Raw genomic sequence first — 19796 nt, 5'->3', positions numbered from 1 at the left:
GTGAATTTGTTCATATATTAAATGTATCTACAAGTTCAGAAGAACCTATGAGCGAGTTTTCTTGTACAATGTGGTGCAGGTGTGTCACACCCTTTTGCTTCTAGCAACCCTCTGGGTTCAGCCAGATGGGTGAGTGGATTGAAGGGGCTATTTTTTGAGTTTGTGATTTTTAAGGTTCTCCACCAAGCCTTTAAGATTGTATTTATGGTCAGAGTTTTAAAACATTAGTGATTTTTAGTAGTTTGAGTAATAAATTGAAGATCTGATAGCAGTAGGTTGTTACTTGGTTGTAGGTTGTTAGGATGCTCCATCCCAGGTGTGTGAGGGAGAGGTACCGCAGGTCCTTCCTCCCTGCTGCCATCAGACTCCACAATAAGAACTCAGCAAGATAAATATTTAACAGCACCTTTTCTTCTTGTTATTTTTGTAAATATCATGGTGTATATATAATATAGGGCAGATTTTTATTCTATTCTATTTAGATCTTTCTTTTCATTTTATTATTCTATTTCTGGGTGTTTTTTATTTTTTATTTGAGGTATTGCGCTTGCTGTTGTTTAAACTGAATTTCCCCTCGCGGGACAAATAAAGGATTTCTGATTCTGATTCTGATTACGATGAGCTTGTTCTGTGTCAAGCCAGGAAGAGTCAGACTTTTGATCTTTTAGCCACTGGGTTAGATATTTAAAGCTGGAAGGATAGATGATAAAGTTCAAAATATGGAGCTTCAAGTCCACCTTGTGTCTTTGGTTTTTTTGCAATGTAGTTAATTTTATTCTTGGAGTTTTATTTTTCCAATAGAATTTGTTAACTGCAGAGTTTGAAGCTTTGAACCAAGAACAGTTCGGAGTGATGCAAATCATTGTGAATAGAGAGTGAATTTTCTTTTTTCTCGCTTACATCTGTTCAAGTTTCTTATCTGATGTGATGTTCTATTGTGGACCACACATCCTGTGCAACACAGATAAATACGCAGATCACAATCACTTAAAGCAGCTCCTGATAGTTTTGGGTACCTTAATATTTTTGTAGTAAAATAACTTGTGATGACACATCAACTCAAAACTAGTAGAATGACTCGTATACCGTGACTTGAGGTGTTTTGTGTGATTTTTTTATTTTCACTGTAAAAGTTCTTGGGGATGGTGTGAACACGCTTCATATCGCGCTTGGACAAACCGGGACATGGCAACTTTTGCGATGTTTAGCAAGTGCTCATGGGAAATTAGCCTTAGACTTAGACATCCTTTATTGTCATTCTGGATACACCAAGTGTAAACAGAACGAAATTTCGTTTGCAATATTGGCTCCGACAAGTTATAAAGTGCAAAGATTTCGAAATATTTCTGAAGCCTCAAAGAAAGTTGAAAATTCGACATTTCTCTTGACCCCGGGTATGAAAAAAGGGTGAAAAGTCAACGTCTCTGAAATCGGGCAATAATGTCTTTAAACCATAGTTTAATATCAGGCGGATCATGTGAACGCAAAAAAATGTTGCCTAAATGTTGAAAATGTTGTTTTCTGAAGCCTCAAAGAAAGTTGAAAATTCGACATTTCTCTTGACCCCGGGCGTGAAAAAATGGTGAAAAGTCAACGTCTCTGAAATCGGGCAATAATGTCTTTAAACCTTTGTTTAATATCAGGCGGATCATGTGAACGCCAAAATAAAAATACTATCTACTGCATCTATTTAAATAGGTGCAAGAAGCAGTTTTTAAATAATTTAGGAACTGTTTGCTGTTACAACAATTTAAAACCTCACCATAAAAACCTTACTAATCCTCGGTGGACCGATTTGATCAGTGGTCAAACATGGAAGGGATTCTGGAGATGATCTGGTCGCTCAAAGCTCTTCATCATGATGGGAGTCAATGCCAGTCATTCAGTGATGTGATATGAGTTTTCTTTGGCACTGGGATGATGCTGAAGGCACTCTTGAAGCAGGATGGCACTATGGTGTGGTACAGCGAGGTGTCAAAGATGTCCGTTAGTACACATGCCAGCTGATCTGCACATTCCCTGAGCACCTGCCCAGGTATGTTAACGTGGTCTCCCGTCGGGTCAAACACTACCACTTTAGTCCACTGGCGTCGCTCGACTAAAAATCGCATAGAGCTGCTTTAACATTAACCTTCTAGTGATTCCTGAAAGAAAAGTCTGGGAAAAATATTCATTTTGTTATATATCCAATAAAGTCGAATTGGAAATGTATTCGAGTCAGAATTACCCATCAGTCAAATAAATAAAATGTTGAAAAAAAAGAGTATAAAAATCAGTAGGAAAGGCATTGTATTACGTTATAACATTCAATGACAATTTAAAAAAAAAAGAATAAAGTGATAATATCAAAAGCGAACTATAAATTCGATTATATATTATCAAAACCTTGGTATGTAATATTTTCTCATTAAAAAAAAGAAAAAAAAGTGGATATCTATATTTACTGAGATTTATATGAACGCTGTTCTGTTGAAGGCCAGTTATTTATGTTGTTACCTTTTAATAGAACAGTAAATAAAACAATGACTGCGGAGTTTACGTGTCTTAACTACCTGTAAATCTGAACAAAACAATTTTTAATAACCAACATTCATATTTTAAGAGGGAAAAGTTGGGATCAGGCATCGTGCGGGACTACCTGATGTTGATAATCGGGGGCCTTTCGAATCCACTTCCACACAAGAAAAGTGAACATGGCGGATGTGTTAAGTGTTCTTCGTCAGTACAACATCCAGAAAAAGGAAATCGTCGCTAAAGGGGACGAGGTTATATTCGGAGAATTCTCTTGGCCGAAGAATGTCAAGACTAACTACATAATCTGGGGGTATGTCAGTGTTTATCGACATTCTTGCGGGCCTTTAGCTCAGAGCCACCTTGTGCTATCAACACTGTCGCTAACAGACGGATGCTAACACAACACTAGGAACTTATTAAACTGCAATGTAAACTTTTAATACATACCTTTGTATTGCCCGAACTGCCTGAAAACAACATATATTTCCTCTTGTAGTTATACTTGTGCATTTGGTAAACTTTCGTATATTTATAGCGCCTGACGAAACTAGTAGTATGAGTGTGATGCTAACTGACTAGCATTAGCAGGCGCTGAAATAACGTTTTATTTATAGATGGTCGAGCTGTGTAAATGAAAGTCTGCTGATGCGTTATTCGGTATTTTATGTTATACTTTATATGGAATATTTGGATATTGACTGATGACCTCTGGGTCCCACAACCCAAGCCATCCTTTTGAGGAAGACATATGTTCACCTTTAAAACTGGTTTATTTAAGACCACAGACAATATTGTTCCTGTATATTTATCTGTAAATGTCTCACCATTTCCTATGCTATTGTGTTCTTGTGTTCAGAACGGGTAAAGAGGGACAACCAAAAGAATATTATACCTTGGACTCGATATTGTTCTTGCTCAACAATGTGCATCTTGCCCATTCGTTCTATGTGCGAAGAGCAGCGGTGAGTACATTTATGTTCATTGTCATTTAGGTTATCAAAAATTATGAATGAAATGTGACCTTTTTATTTCAATTGCAGACAGAGAATATACCGGTTGTCAGACGACCGGATCGAAAAGGCTTGCTGTCGTATCTCAATGGCGAAAGTTGTAAGTGACACTTTTCTTTTTTTTAATGCTGATTCAGGTGTTTTACTTAAACTGTACAACTTTTCTTTTACAGCAACTTCAACTAGTATCGACAGAAGTGCACCTATTGAAATAGGTTTGCAGAGACCAACACAACGTAAGTTACAGTAATCTTTCTTATCCCAATTCGGAATTTAAAAAAAGTATTTCTGTGTACTAACAAACACATTTAATTTTCTTTTAGTCAAACGAGCAGCTGACGAAGTATCATCGGAAGCGAAAAAACCACGGATTGAGGTATTTTGATGTGATCAAGAGATTTCTTCGATTAATCTATGACACCAGTAAATTTAAAGTGGCCGTTGAAGTTTTATTTTTGTTAAACATTGAAAATTGTATTGTCATATGAATGATAAGTGCCGATTGACTCTTGAGAAACTTTTCAACTACTGTATATATTTAGTAAACTAAACACAAATTGAATGAATGCCACTTCAATGTTATGGTGTTTTGATTTTGGACAATAGTGTATTACAGAAGAAAGAGATGCATGACAAAAGCAAGTGTAAAGGATGAAAAAAAAAAACTTATCGTTAACATTCTATTAGTAAACTAAACTCATGTTTCTCATGTTTATTAATTGAATCAAACAACACTTGGTTATATCTGATTAGACTGTCTAAATCTTTTAACTTTTTTTTTTATTATTATCAAATTCAGAATCCTTTATTAGAATTTGATTTCTCCCTAAGGATGAGGAGCGAGTGCGTCTGGACAAGGAGCGTCTTGCCGCTCGACTGGAAGGCCATAAAGAGGGAATCGTGCAGACAGACCAGATTAGGTGTGACCACGTTCATAGCACTTTAAGATAATTGTCTACAAAACCAAAACTGTTTTTTTTTAAACTAAATCTTAATGGGTTCTCTTTCACTCGTTCAGATCTCTGTCTGAGGCCATGTCTGTGGAGAAGATTGCCGCCATCAAAGCAAAGATCATGGCAAAGAAACGTTCCACCATTAAAACAGATCTGGACGATGACATAACCCTCAAGCAGAGAAGCTTCGTGGACGCCGAGGTGGACGTCACTCGAGACATTGTCAGCAGAGAAAGAGTATGGAGGACAAGAACGACTATTCTTCAGAGCTCTGGGAAGGTAAGACACTGTAAAATCATAGCGTTCACACTATGATTAGACATTATGGTGGGATTTTTGTTCTAGTGCATCTTTTAAGCAAAAACATTTATGATCTTGAATAAAGAAATTTATGGAATGTCATGTGTTTATATCAAAATATATATGTATCCTTTTTATAGAAAAGGAAAAGTTCTAGTTAAATCCATGTCCCAAAAATGTCTGTAATGAAAAAAATGGCCAAGAATTAGAACAATGAGAATTGTTCCAGTCAGAATTTACTCATTACTTCAGTCCTAAATAAGCTGGACTACCTAGTGACAGTTGCAGAAAGGAGACCCTTGGAAAAATGACTGTCCATCATGGATGATGTGAGTGGAAGGCTGAACCTAAGTTAACTTTTTGTATCCTGTTAACAACTTGGACTGTGGTGTGCACTTGTATTATTTGTACTTTATATTCCTACTGATTAGTACTTTTTTTTTTTTCTGCTGTGCATTTGAGCAAATGACAGAATGTTACTGAAGGAATTGAATAAGAAAATCATTTTGAAGGGTTCAAACAAAAGTGTAATTACCTCTATGGTAAAAGTAAGTATGCTAGATTTGCAGTCAAAAGTGAAATGTTTCAGTCAATTTTAATCATTTATTCAATTTCTTTTTTCGCTGAGAAGATTTCTTCTGGTTCAGAAACGATTTTACAGCTAGTTTTTTTCAAGAACAAAACCAGTCTTTTTTTTATTTTAAGTGGAAAAAGCAGGTCATTCATAGAGACTGTGGCGCCAAACTTCTCTCAAACTCGATCACATGGGGAAAAGTGGTTAGGTGGAGAAATACAAGCCTCCCTGCTCTCCTCCTGAAGGGGGTGCCGTTCAGGAGTTAAAAAAGGCACATATTCAGACAGTTACAACATGTTGAAACACATGGGAGGGAAGGGTCTCTTGGCAGGGATGCAGCTAAATTGTTTCACAAACTCACAATAGTTGCACTACTTGAACTGTATTATAGAAAAACTAAGGTTTATGACAAACTGACAAAGCGATAATATGTCAAAATTGTGACATGATGTTTTATTCTGCGAACATTTGTAGTGACCATAGTATTGCCAATACAAATGTACATGTATTTAAGGTTTTAAACATTAAACCCCTTTTTCAAGGACAAGCATGTACGGTCACAAAAACTCAATATAATAGTTAAAACAATGTGCATAATCCTGACACCAGTTGCAAAGAATTCATTTTTTTAACATGGATTCAAGACATTGTTTCATGGTTGTTTTTATTTCTAAACAGAATTTCTCTAAGAGCATCTTTGCCATTCTTCAGTCGGTAAAAGCAAGAGAAGAGGGTCGAGCACCAGAGCAAAGGCCAGCGCAGAACGCAGCTCAAGTGGTAAGAATGTCCTGCTGTGCCTTTTGTGTTGTGAATCATACCAGTGCCTGTGTAATCTTTAACCAGTGACTTACCAGAATGTGATGTCATCTTTAATTATCTTGCTCAGATATTTTTTACTTATTGTTTCCTTCAATTGTAAATGTTTTTAAAAGTTCTGTTGCATAAACAATTTCATATCAATAAAGTTTTTTTTACCTTACCTTATAAACAACAAGATTTTTAATATTTTTGTATTATTAAAAATCGTTTCCAGGATCCGTCCATGAGAAACAAACAGCCTGTTCAAGCTGCCTACAACAGATACGATCAGGAGAGATTCAAAGGAAAAGAGGGTGAGTTTCACTTGCAAATGTACAGCATTAGTGTGACACCATCAGTTAAATCTTATTACGGTGTATTGAAATGTATTAAAATTTTGAACCCTGTCTCCTGTACAGTGGAATATACAATATGCCAAACATTCATTCATATTTGATCTTTTCTTTAGAAACTGAGGGTTTCAAGATTGATACTATGGGAACCTATCACGGGATGACCCTCAAGTCTGTGACGGTAAGACGGAGAAAAGTTTGTTTTGCGGAACTAACAAATTCCATGAAGTTCCTCTCTTATCAGATGTGCTTTGTTAGGGCATGTGGTTAGGTATGTGTGTGTGACATGTTAGTTAGGTGTTGCTTTCTAGTTTTTATATAAATTAGCGGTTGGTTGAATTTTCAACGGAGTATTTAAAAGTATATCTTTTTTCCAGATTACAGATGACACGTACAGAATGGAATTCATATTACATAAACTTGATATGATTCAGCTTACTGGTTGGTACTTAAATGTTAACTGCAAATTCTCATGTAAAATGTGGGATTGTTTATTTGGAGTTTGATGTTGAGTTGTTGTTCCTTAAAAGCAAAGATGAAGGCTCTTAGATGGCTTAATGTGTTTGCATTATTCAGAGGTTTTATAGTCTGCAGCAGCAAACTTCTTTGCAATATTATGTCAATCTGCATATGATCACAGACAACAAGACAAAAGCATTTCAAATTGGTAGCTGATGGCAATTGTATACCCTTGTTTCACCATTATGTCGTGGAATTTCTTCAGCTCACCGTTAATGCAAAGTCGTGCCTAAAATAAACCATTCATTCATTAATTCAATTTTCAATGCAACTTCTATCTATTTTCTATTCTATCATCAGATCTGTCCGATTTCTCTGCTTTGTTACTAAAAATAAATCCTAAAAGATGTTTTCAGTTGCTGATGAATCTGTACTGCTGTGCGTCATAAATGACTTTGGACACGTAGAGGTGGATGGTGTGACTCACTGAAAACAGTGGCTGTGTATCCAACCAAGAGACAAATGCAAACTAGCTCTTGGAAAATGTCCCTCTGTGCAAATGATCATATCTGCTGGCGTTGTGACACGGGATTGTCAATCTTTCGGCATCCATCTCCATCAAACACGCCTACTTTCCTGCTCAGCGTTTTGTGTTAGTGTGAGCACCTCGCAGACTTTATTATTGTCTTAAAAACTGACCATCTCCTTATCAGTGACTCAAAGTGCAGTGTTGAGTGGACAACAAATGGCATAACTTTATTAATACAATATCCTGATATGCGTTTGTTTTAACTTGGCTTATAAATCTAGACCACATTACATTTTCTGTATATTTCGTTTATTTGGTTAAACCTCTTTATCAAAAATACATGAGTCACACACCCAACATTTGAAGAGCACTTAATCACAAGCAATATTATTTTAGTTTCGGTGGGAGGTGTCGTCTGGCCCCGTTGCTTCTGGGCACTCTAGGCCTCCGGCCCCCTCCTGTGCCCCCTCGCTCCTTGAACATGCTGATGCAGGCGTTGAGTTTGTTGGTTTGCAGGTGATTCCAATATTTCAGTAGTTCATTGGGATTAAAACCATGCGACGTGATGAGGTGACTGTACTTGCAGCTTGAGTAAGCCACCCGCCAGTGATTGAATAAGAACCCATTCGGTGGTGGAGAAGGCTCGATCCCGATCTGTGCCAGACATAATCCCACGTAGACGTCCTCAAGGTGAAGAAATTCTATTCTCGAAGAGGCTTTGTATATTTTTGTAGCCAAGTCGCTTGAAAAGACATACCCCGTCCCCGAGCAGAAGGTGGGGTACCTCGTACCTGGGTATATTTCTGGTGGCATGTACCATTTGCTGTTCTTGTTTCGGTTTGGTGAGAAGTTTCTCATGTTGTTGCCAGTGAAATAGTTGACCTTGGGTTTCACCTCTGGTCGGAGAAGCTTGGAGATGAGATATTCTGTATTGACGAACATGTCGCTGTCCGTCTTCATGACGTAGCTGGCCCGTGGGCAGTAAAGTGCAACCCAGTTCATACCCATCAGCGTCTTCAGCGTCAAGTTTTTGTAGGTATCCACAAAGTCTTGCTGGATGATGTCACGTTTCCGCCGACTTTCTGATTCCAGCATTTTTTGCTGTAGAGTCCCGAGTTCCCCGATGGTTTTCCCCAGTAGAAACAGGCGGAGAATTCTCACAGATGGAAACACTGTTTCATTTGCCCACGTCTCCCTGATGGCGTTTCTTGCCTCCACCTGCCGTGCCTCTGTGGCAATGAGAAACACCAGGAAGGGTGCTGGACTGCCTTCTGCACATTTGTCCGACTCATTAATGGTATACCGGAATGGCCCTGGAGTTAGTTCATCTGTTGCCTTGCTGTCTCTATTGAGGCTCCTCTGAGTTAATGAGTCCTGCAGTGATGTTTTATGCTGGGAAAGGGCAACTTCCTGCTGAGGGGAACTGATGTTTGTGTCTTCCTTAACTGTTGGACCGATCACAAACCTCCACATAGAATGTTGGCTGCTCAAGTTCCCTTTGTCTTTAGTGGCGAGTAGCCCTCCATCTCTGTACACCACCGGGTGATCCCTCCACCAATGCATGCCAGTGATTTTGGGAAGCCAAACCTGATGTACCAGAAAGATCAGCACTCCCAGCAGGGAGAGGAGGTACAGGAGTCTTGCCATGTACGTGCAACAATGGCGTCGTCTCCACTGCATGATGGCCGCTGCTTAATCAATCTGACAGTCGCGCACTTGTATTGGTCAGTGGATCCTGACCAGCTGCTAATGGATGCAGTGGACCGCAACCGAGCTTTTATCCAAATGGTCCGCTATTGTTATGGGAATCCACTGGCTCTGCCCCCTGTTACCTGAAATATAGAGAAGAATGTCAGATTAAAAATCATGTAATATTGATCACGCTCAAAATACTGTGTGGTTACTGCCAGGAGTTTCATACATTGTATTTATTTATGGTCCAAGTGCAACAATTCATTCAGGATTATTTGGAATTGGAGAAGGTTACTGTTTCAGGAACTATTTAAATGTATACAACTTCCAACCGTAAACAGCCTAAAGATTAAATAATTTCTAAACACATAGTAATGTAATATATGTTAAGAGTAAATTAATTGACTCGGGTATAATATAATGTATTCCTCCATAAACGCAAACGTTTTCCTTTTAACTTTCTTTACCAACACACACAAAAATCATGTTTATTCCAATAATTGTATTTGATCTCACATTTACACCACTAAAATACCCGTTTAGATAAATAATACAAATGAAATTGGATGAAAAAAGTTGTAAGTTATTTGTATCATCCATTCTTTATATTCTGGAGTAGAATTTGATTCTTTCTCTGCTAGTATTTTCAAACAACATAGTATCATTTGAAAAGATATTAAAGAGTTACATTTTTGAAAGCGGATAGAAAAGCTTCATTTAAAAAAAAGGCAATTTAGATTAAATATTAATAGTGTCATGCGACTAACACCCTTGGTCCACCATTGTTTTTCTTTGCCGCCTCTTTTAAGAGGGATGGTGTTGTCTTTAGAAAAATGCAGATATCCTTGAATTTCTCGAACTCCTGTGTTGTTCTCAGTATTACCTTGATCTTAAAAGTCCATGTACTTTTTTTGAGTATTGTTTTGATTGTCTTATCGCTTTGTGACCCTGGTCTCGAAAAGCGCTATACAAATAAATATTACTTACTTACTTATCTATAGCACACATTCACAATAGCAATTGTCCCCGTGAAAGGCTGAGCGTGTGTCGGAGGCGCTATAGTGCAAAGACATGGCATCTACCTTGCAGCATCAGAGGCGTGATGTTATCACTGCAGCCCGCTGCTGTTGCCTCGAGCAGAGAGGAATTGAGACGCTCGCCAAGTTATCTGCAGTCTGTTTCCTGTTCCACATCAATAAGCGATCTGCCGTGCGTTAAGCCAAGTCCTCAAGCAGCCCTTTTTTTCTTTTAGTCCGGTGTCGGTCTTCCTCGCTTCCACTTTCATGCCGTCTCCATTTTCCTCCTCATCCCCCTTGTTGTGCAGCCCCCCCGATGCCTTCACTCTGCCATCACGGTTTGTTGTCTTGTGAGGGCGTGGAGCAGCGAGATGGACGTCGTATGGTCCTGCGAGTCTGGGCTCTGGTCTGAAAAGCAGCTCCCGGCTGCTGAGGCTCTTCCACCATGTCACGCAGTCTCCTCCGCTGCTGGGTTCAGTTAATGAGGATGGGGGTTGGGCTTTGACGCATTTGTATTCACGCCCACTCTCCGTGGAGAGGGATGTTTTATTTTAATTGGTTGAGTTGTAAAGAACTGGTATTTGACCAAATGAGTGCTTTATAGTTTTTTTTAAATCCTGCCTATCCTCATGTCATAAACCTATTCAGTTGTTAAAACAACAATTCTCGGATTGATAGTCGGTTAGCAGTGAAATATTTTAAACATAATGATCAATAGACTTTTTTTCCTCTTTCATCTGTAAATCATAATTAAAAGTGTAGCCTTTTCATTTAATTTGATCTTGATTAATTTGACAGTTTTTCTGTTTTTAGGGTTTCACCAATAGAGGCATCTTTTAATAAATGTAATTTCTTCTGCTTGATTTATAACACTTAATAACATGTTAAATGAACAACGATGCAAGTGAAATAAATGTACAAAAAGATCAATCTCTACTTAAGAAATTAGGTAAACAATAGGTAGACAGGCAAAATAAACGCAACGCAAATATTCACATACAGGTACATCTAAAAGAAAATGTAATTTAAATATTTTTTGTCTCATTTTAGAATGACCCATATATTATTTAGATTCACAAATGGAGCAAAACACTTCAAATATTTATTTCCTAAAATGTTGATGATTGTAGCTTATAGATAATGAAAACCCAAAATTCAGTCTCTCAGAAAACCAATAGAAAAAAGGTCGGATCAGGTGAGTTTTCTGGCCAATCAAGCACAGTTGCACCATGGTCATAGAACCAGATTTTGGTACCTTTGTCCTGCTGATGACACAAAAATACATATTACAAGCTAGTTTGGTCATAAACCCATTAAATGCTACACTAACTTGCTTTTAAATTGTGTCAAATCATATCTAATTATGTACTTTTTTTCTTCTTTTTTTTTTTAATGCTAAATGAAATGACTTGGAAATTATGTAAAATGTTATTTCAAAGGTTGTATATATATATTTAACGTTGGCTTTTAAAGCTGATGTTTGGACTCATTTTGGCTTTAAAAGTGAAGTTTTTGAGTTTAAAGCTAAACCATTAAAAACTGAGAGATACTGGATATTGCATGTTGCTCCAGGTTGTTTGTGACTGTTAATGCGCTTCATTGTTTATTGTAAATGTAAGTTTACATTTGTATTAGTATTTTGAGAAGCACTTTCCTACAAACACTTTCACATTTGATTAAAGAAAGTGTAAATACTAATTTATTTGCTATAAAAAGTGTATCTTTAAAATAAACAATATATTTTTGTTACTACAGTACCTCAATATAATGCAATAGTTCGTATCGTCACACATGTATCGTGATGCGTATCATATCGCCCACATTCTTGCCAATACAAAGCCCTAATACGAAGTGGTGGTGCTGCTGAGGTGTTTCTGAACAAAATGATTTTTTTGTGTTTGGCAGGAGGGAGCTTCTGCTCGGAAGGCTCAAACCCCAGCACTGCAGCCTGTTCCACGTCCAGGTTGGTTCTTCTGCGCGTTTTATTTATGTCTCTGATAATTAAAAACAAAGAAAACAGTTGGAGGTAAAGTGGTTTTAATATAAATTCCAATGCTGTGTTGTTTGGTTTCTCTTCACCCGCAGGTAAAGCTTGAATGGAATTACTTTCGAATGAATGTATTGTTCTGTGCCACAACAGACGCACCTAAATTAATTAAACTTCTCTGTCAACCTGTTAAGCCTGTGAACCATGTAATACATTCTGCCCTTTTGGTATGACTTCAAATAGTTTGGTCTTTATATCTCTGGTGTTTCATAAAACGTCAAAGCATTTGTATCTGAAGCATTTCCAAGCTGCCGAAATTCCATTTGGGACAATGAGCCGTTTATAAGAGATGATTCAGATTTGATCGGCATGAAAATGACTTTAGTGGGTCAAGCTTAAGTTCCACATGCTAGTGTGACTCTGACCGACGCATGAGGATTTTGTTTCTGTGAATGACTCCTCTGTTTCAAGATAAAAGTGCTTGACCCCGAAACCTCAAGATCCAGAACCAGAACCAGAATTGATGAAGAAACTTCCAAATGACCTCACATTACTTTCTGTAATATACTTTTTACTGTACTACTTCAAAGTGTTCATTTTGTTATCAAAAAATTAACATCTAAAAAAAAATTAATAATTTGACAATACAACTTCTACAACTTCATCTCGTGTGCTGGGTATTTGCCGTACAGAATTGAGAACCCAGATATAAATGGACACCATGACTTTCTTAAACCAAGCGTAGAACTCGATAACTAAAGTAAATCATCGTCAACGTGACTGTGGTGACAAAGTTATGCTAGGTGAGGTTTTGAATCTAGCGAGCAAAGGTCAGTTGCGGTCTAATAGTCCGCTAACCCCTCTTGTCTAGCAGGAGTCCTTGAGTCATGGAAGTTTCTTTATTAATTTAATTTTAATAAATATATTGAAATGAGCTCCTTGGTGGCGGTATGCGTCATATTGCTTAAATTCTACATGTATGATATAAAAATTGTCCATTTGTTTGAATAAATCTGAATAAAATGTTTATTTTTTCCTATCAGTTTCACAGGCAAGACCACCGCCGAACCAAAAGAAAGGTAAATGCTCTTTTTGATTAAATCCAACTTCAGTGTTTTAAATAAAAGCCACCTGACGTGTTTAAATTCTATGAATTCTCTTTTCTCTGTAGGATCACGGACTCCCATCATCATCATCCCTGCAGCTACCACTTCTCTAATCACGATGCTCAACGCCAAAGATCTTCTGCAAGATCTGAAGTAAGATAACAAGACCTCTTTCTGCTTTATCAACCGTCAGGGATTTTCTCCCGGACAATCGGAATGAGAACAGAGACGAGTGTTAGAATAACAAACGGAGTCCGAATCCAGGTTTTACCACCAACAAGGAGTGGCTTCTCAATGCTCGTCCCAAACCACTGATGTTCCTCTCTCCTTGCTGGCTTTTTATTCGAAAGCTCAGAGGATGACACACTTGAATACAAACAGTTTGTTCATTTGTTGCTGGACGCAGCCAGCAAACACCGGATGACTACATGCTTATTGTAATAAGATTATAAAAGCAACATCATTTTTTAACATTACAATTACAAATTGCTCAGAAAATCTTTATTCCATGGATGAAATATTGGTTTGCGTAATTGTTGGAAGCCTCTTTGAAAAAAAAAATGCATAAGACATTTTCCCTCTGCAGAAGAAGCTTTATTGTTATTGCACTTGCCATAATGCTTTTGGTTTCAGCTACAGTATATTTTGTATTATTGTTCACTGTTTTGATTTATATTGGGAACATATTCCTGCTGCATTCTAATCATTTGAGTCTGCTTGAAATTCCCGTATCTGTAGCCGACCAGGAAATAAAGAATCTGTTTTCTGTTCCGCCTCAGACAGAAAACTGGAAACTTTTTTAAATTTTATTTGTCACATTATGTGTCAAGTTCCTTAAAACCATATGGTATGTTTTTGTTTTTTTTTGTTGGTTGCCCATCTTTTTTGTATCTTTGGAATACAATATTCTGAGCAGCTCTGGACAGATGTGTATATACAGTATAACTTAATAATTTCCTTGATATGAAGGTTTTATTCCAATTCTTTATTCTCTAATGGCTAACAAAAGTGTTTGAATGTTGATGCACATATTTATTTGTCTCATATAGACCCTGTGCATGTGTTCCCACTAGTTGTATGGAAACCAAATCACTGACGTGTTTAGGTCACTTCATCTTTTTTATTTAAATGAAGATATTAAGATAGAAGATAAGATAGAAAATATGAGATATTCAAAAATAGAGTTGGATATCATTGCCAGTTGCCAAAATCCAAACACTGCAGCCTGTTCCACGTCCAGGTTGGTTCTTCTGCGCGTTTTATTTATGTCTGATAATTAAAAACAAAGAAAACTTTTAGAGGTAAAGTGGTTTTAATATAAAGTCCAATGCTGAGTTGTGTGGATGCTCTTCATCCGCAAGTAAACATCGCATAATCAAATTAGTTTTGAATGAATGTTTGTTATGTTGGCCTATTTTTCTGTGCCAGAACAGACGCACCTAAATTAATTAAACTTCTCTGTCATCCTGGTAAACCTGTTAACCATGTTATACATTCTGCCCTTTTGGTGTGACATCAAGTAGTTTGGTCTTCATATCTCCGGTGTTTCATAAAACGTCGAAAAGCATTAGTTGGATATCATTGCCAGTTGCCAAAATCCATTGGATTTGGAATAATAAGTTTCTGAACCGATTCATTTCAATTTGATTCAGGATCTGCTCTTTAATAATTAAAATTGTTTAACACTATGAATTGACTCACATTTTTTCCCATGTTAAACAACAGTTCCACTTCATGCATGTTCTGCCCTTTACAGGCGGTCACAATGAGTTTCCTTAGGAGGTAACCCATTAAAGAATAACGGGGGTTATGATTTAAACTGTAACTGGGGGGTTTTATGTGGAAAGAATATTAGAATGTGACTATGTTATATTTTTGAAACTCAGCTTTCAAGAAATATCAAATCTCACATGTATGTTTTTTTTCTTAGATTTGTCACACCTGAAGATAAGAAGAAGCAGGGCATCCAGCGTGACAACGAGGTCCTGCTCCAAAGGCGAAAAGACCAGATCCAGCCGGGAGGAACCACCCTCAGTGTGACGGTCCCATATCGAGTCATTGACCAGCCGCTCAAACTGGCTCCGCAGGACTGGTACGGAAGTCTGCGTGTCACCTATACATGTGGTTTTCATGTAGTGTTTTATATTACGACTCAGATTAGCTCTAATGTTTTTGACAGTTTTTTTTCTGCACAAACGCCTTCACGTTTCCTCACAACCGTCGTTCTTGCAGGGATCGAGTGGTGGCCGTGTTTGTTCAGGGTCCTGCCTGGCAGTTCAAGGGCTGGCCGTGGCTGCTGCCCGATGGAGCGCCAGTAGACATCTTTGCCAAAAGTAAGCCATCGTCCTCATGCGGGTCCACGGCTTATCACCCCCTATTTCCCTGAAACTAACCGCCTTGTTTCCTCCAGTCCGAGCGTTTCATCTGAAGTACGACGAGGCAAAGCTGGACCCCAACGTGCAAAAGTGGGACGTGACCGTCTGTGAGCTGAGCCGCCACCGCCGCCATCTTGATCGTCCGGTCTTTCTGCGCTTCTGGGAAACTCTTGACAGGTGTGGTTTTTATTGCTCATCAACCTCACGACATTTACAGTGAAAACAAAAGCATGAATGTTATCAAAAGACTTCTACAGCAGCCACCGAATGAGAAGTTCAGATATTCTATCTTGGTTCGAAGACTAAACTAAGTTCTTTGACTAAGTTTTTTTGTTGTACAGTTAACATCTGAATGATTACAGGGATAACAAATCATAATATTTTAGAAAAATCAACTTTTTATGTGTTTTCCTCCCTCTCCTCCATGTTAGTTTCTCACCAATATATACAGTATGTACAGAGCTGCTGTTGACCCATGAAGGACGAGTGTGTATAGACTACAACATTACCAAAACACACACATACTGTGGTGTTGATGAAGTTTTGAGGGTCAACTTGCATACTTTTATGATGATAAGTGCAGCTCGCAGAGTTATACTTCAGTGATTCATTTGCTAAAGCATTTTTGAGCGCCGTGTAGCACCTAAATCATTTCGGGTCAGGATTTACATCCAGAATTCATATATCAGGCGCACTGTCAAGTTTATTTTTTGAGAAGAGTAAAGGTTTTTAAGTGCTCCTTATAGTCTGAAAGATATGGTAAATTAAGTTTTGTAATCTGTTTTCTGTTGCGTATACTTCTTGTACCTATTAAAAGTGTCTACAAGAATTTAAAAAAAAAAAAAAGTCTTATCAACTAGAAGGGGTTTGCTGTAATGGGATTAGGTGTGTGTATATATATATATATATATATAAGTGCAATTGTCATAGATGAATTATCTCACTCTGACAACCCTAGTAAGTTCTTAGACGTATCGTTACGAATGTCTTTGATAAATCAAAGACCATAAAAAAAGTTTGAATCCTTTTTACAAGGATTGAGATAAACTTCATTGAAAACTATTTTCTAAGAATTCAAGAGCGACAAGTGACTTTACTCTTATCTATTTAGTTTACATAACTACTACATTAGACTACTGACTCCTTTAAGAAACACCTTAAGACGTTTCTATTTGTTCAGGCTTTTCCTTGAATTTCTCGAACTCATGTGTTCTCAGTATTATCTTGATCTTTAAAGTATTAATTTTTGAGTTTTGTTTTGATTGTCTAAGCGCTTTGTGACCCTGGTCTCGAAAAGCGCTATATAAAAAAATATTACTTACTTACTCACTTACATAAAGGAGAAACATTTTGAGGAATTACCAGTTTTCTTTAAAGAGAAGACATTTCAGGAAATCCTTCTCATCTGATGTAACGCGTCAATTGTTGTTTCAGTTCTTGTTTTTAAGTTGAAGCCTGACGCACAAAACGCAATCCTGCACTTCTTTCCAGATCACTGAACAGTAGATCTTAGACACGTGCCTTTTTTTTTTCATGTATTCGGCAGATTCTAAAGTTTTCGTCGTTTATTATTTGGCCTCATGTTTAAACAGGAAGTCAAAGTAATAGATTTTTGTTCGTTGCCCAATTTTTTTGATACTTCCTCGTGATATGTTCCATCTTTACGCCGTCATTGTTGCACACGCTTATTTTGTGTTTCACTTCTGGTCCACAGATACATGGTCAAACACAAATCCCACCTCAGGTTTTAGACGTACGTGGAAAAACTCCCTGCTGTAACTCCAGCGCCCTTCATCTCCAGCCACGATCTCTTCTTCTGTTGTGTCGACGGAGGCTCTCAGTGGATTCTACTGATGCAACACTTTGGATGTGGACAATGAAATAGAAGAAAAAAAAGTCTGTAAAATCAAGCTACGTTAGGTCATCCATCCTGCAAGATGAACAAATGTCGGACTTTAAAAAGAAAACGAGGGATTCCTTTCTCACGTTTTTTTTTCTTTCTGAATGTAAATAAAAAGGCTAAACCTGTCAGAGCGCCAACGCAGGTAAATTTATACTAGAAAACATTTTTGGCTTCTGGCTGATGGTCGGGCAAAATGGTGTTTTACAAATGTGTACGTGAAAAGGAAACTGTGGAATCTGTTGCTTAAATTCAAGTGGAAGTAGCAAATAAATCCTTGATGAAACGACAAAGCTCATCTTTCAGTGTTTTTGTTCGAATCTTGTGTGAGAAAACCGTCTCACTTAGAGATAAACAGAATTTCACGAGTCACGATCAAGGCCAGTCCATTTTCCCATGAGCTTTGTTTCCTGCTTCGTGTCTGTCTGTTGCAGCCTGTAGTGGCAGCATTGTGGAACTGCAGGTCAGTTTCAACTGTTTACAACTTGAAGATCACAGTCCAGAGGTCGGTTACCTTTAGTTTTTACATTCTATGTGTGGCCAATCTCTAAAGAATACGTTTTTAAAAAGCAAATCCCTTCTAAATACATGGACTTATTTTTCTTTTTTGAAAGGTTGAATTTAATTTTAAATGATTGAATAGATAATCTAACATTTACAAAAGTAATGTTTTTTTTACACATAGTTTGAAAACATTTCTAAATTAAACATGTATTTTAATTCGTATCCTTTTAAATGTATAATTATATATAAAGGTTTGTTATTGCAGGCACCAGCAAATCTAGGAGTACCGAGCTATTATTGCAGCAAATCATGTGACGCGTAGACGATCACGTGACGGATCCTCTGCGCTCTATCTATCTATAAAGTAGTTTAATTTAAATGTTTTTTTTTCCTAAACATTTAAATTAAACTAAATTTCAATACGAGTCATCATGAATAACGTTGTGTGTAAAGCTCTCCACAATGTCCATTAACTTTGATTGGTCAACAATTAACCTTCTGATGAATGTGTTTTATCTTCTTGAAGTTTAAAAGTGCGTATAAACTTTCTAAATTTGCCAAACCACATCAATGTCAGAGCTTCTCCAGTCCTCGCCCTCTTATGGTTCAGTCTAAAATGCGCGCGACTGCGCCATCTACTGGTCGTATTGTGTCATTGGCAAGAGAGATTCCCAGTCGTGTTAAAGATATAATTATGTATTTGCATATTTGTTTTTACAACAATAGAAGTCCCTGCATCACCAACCACATAACACTCACGCTCATAATGCATGTTTAAATAAAGAGTAAATTACCGTAATTACAATAAATATAGTAAAATATCTCCGGAACAGAAAGCAACAGCATCTTTATCTTGTATCATAAAAAAGTTATGATTTTTTTTCTTTTTTAAACTTGTCATTATTCATTATTTTATTAGGAAAATTAAATAATTTCCAACCGTATACAACTTACACATATCATTTTTATTTTTAAATTGTTTTTTTGGTAATCACTAAATAAAATAAAAAATAAATACTTTATTTAGTGATGGTCTGATGAAGCTTCATAAAGCAGTGTCATTATTTTCATAGTCCACTAGATGGCGGTCTCTGCACTATTTTCCAATCTATGACACCGTTTCATGAAGCTTCATCAGACCATCATTAACTTCATGTCATTTTTTCTAATTAAAACTAACATAAATCAATATTCATGAATATTTGATGTACCATTTTTATATAACTGTTTGAAAAAGAAGCTAAAACGTTCCTTTCTACGCAGAATTTGTATTATGTTGCCATGATTTCATGGTTCTGTACTTGTGTTATTTATATGCGGACCAGTACAGGGTGTCCCTTCGACGCTTGGGACAATTAAAATAAAATATGTATTAAAATGTGGGTAAAAAATTGATTTTATATTAGCAAAAAAGAGAATGTTACATTCAAATAATTGCTAGTGCAAAAACAGAAAACTAGTAAAAAAAAAAAAAATCAAAACAATGATTGTATTTTTTACAAAATATATTCATACGAATGTATGGAGGTAGATTTGTTTCTTCATTGTTTTATCAAAATATACATTCCCATATATATATTCAATTTAAAAGCAAGTTACTTCAATCGCAAAAAATATTTTCAAGTAAAACTAACTTAAATGTAAAGAAAGTATTTAAAAAGTAAAAAGGACTAAAGGAAATATTTCCACTCCAATAAGTTAAAAAAAACACAGAAATAAAGACGTT

The 19796-nt window shown here is 36.9% G+C and overlaps 2 protein-coding genes across 2 annotated transcripts; one reads left to right on the top strand and one right to left on the bottom strand.

The window, feature by feature from the left end:
* Positions 1 to 2667: 2667 nt before the first annotated feature.
* On the top strand, positions 2668 to 17859 carry cdc73 (cell division cycle 73, Paf1/RNA polymerase II complex component, homolog (S. cerevisiae)). Its single transcript, XM_087811099.1, has 17 exons — positions 2668 to 2824; positions 3371 to 3476; positions 3555 to 3624; positions 3698 to 3760; positions 3848 to 3900; positions 4356 to 4444; positions 4543 to 4756; positions 6030 to 6128; positions 6385 to 6463; positions 6619 to 6683; positions 12104 to 12161; positions 13229 to 13264; positions 13357 to 13444; positions 15222 to 15383; positions 15524 to 15624; positions 15702 to 15843; positions 17381 to 17859. The coding sequence occupies exons 1-17, from the start codon at positions 2694 to 2696 to the stop codon at positions 17415 to 17417; spliced, it is 1593 nt and encodes a 530-aa protein (XP_087667225.1). The 5' UTR covers positions 2668 to 2693; the 3' UTR covers positions 17418 to 17859.
* LOC148063425 (beta-1,3-galactosyltransferase 2-like) lies at positions 7780 to 10828 on the bottom strand. Its single transcript, XM_087811607.1, has 2 exons — positions 10265 to 10828; positions 7780 to 9322 (listed from the first exon to the last, which is right to left on the bottom strand). The coding sequence occupies exon 2, from the start codon at positions 9168 to 9170 to the stop codon at positions 7878 to 7880; it is 1293 nt and encodes a 430-aa protein (XP_087667733.1). The 5' UTR covers positions 9171 to 9322; positions 10265 to 10828; the 3' UTR covers positions 7780 to 7877.
* Positions 17860 to 19796: the final 1937 nt, after the last annotated feature.

The sequence above is a fragment of the Callionymus lyra genome, chromosome 16 (genome assembly GCF_982586985.1).
Source record: "Callionymus lyra chromosome 16, fCalLyr1.hap1.1, whole genome shotgun sequence".
Lineage (NCBI taxonomy): Eukaryota > Metazoa > Chordata > Actinopteri > Syngnathiformes > Callionymidae > Callionymus > Callionymus lyra.
This window is presented reverse-complemented; position numbering and strand designations above follow the sequence as displayed.

What these genes read in the sequence shown, in the direction of transcription:
- cdc73 (XM_087811099.1), top strand. Translation starts at nt 2,694, where the DNA reads ATGGCGGATGTGTTAAGTGTTCTTCGTCAGTACAACATCCAGAAAAAG. An exon ending in TTCTTCAGAGCTCTGGGAAG is followed by an intron (nt 4,757 to 6,029) that starts GTAAGACACTGT and finishes ATTTCTAAACAG; the next exon opens with AATTTCTCTAAGAGCATCTT. An exon ending in ACCGCCGAACCAAAAGAAAG is followed by an intron (nt 13,265 to 13,356) that starts GTAAATGCTCTT and finishes TTTTCTCTGTAG; the next exon opens with GATCACGGACTCCCATCATC.
- LOC148063425 (XM_087811607.1), bottom strand. Translation starts at nt 9,170, where the DNA reads ATGCAGTGGAGACGACGCCATTGTTGCACGTACATGGCAAGACTCCTG.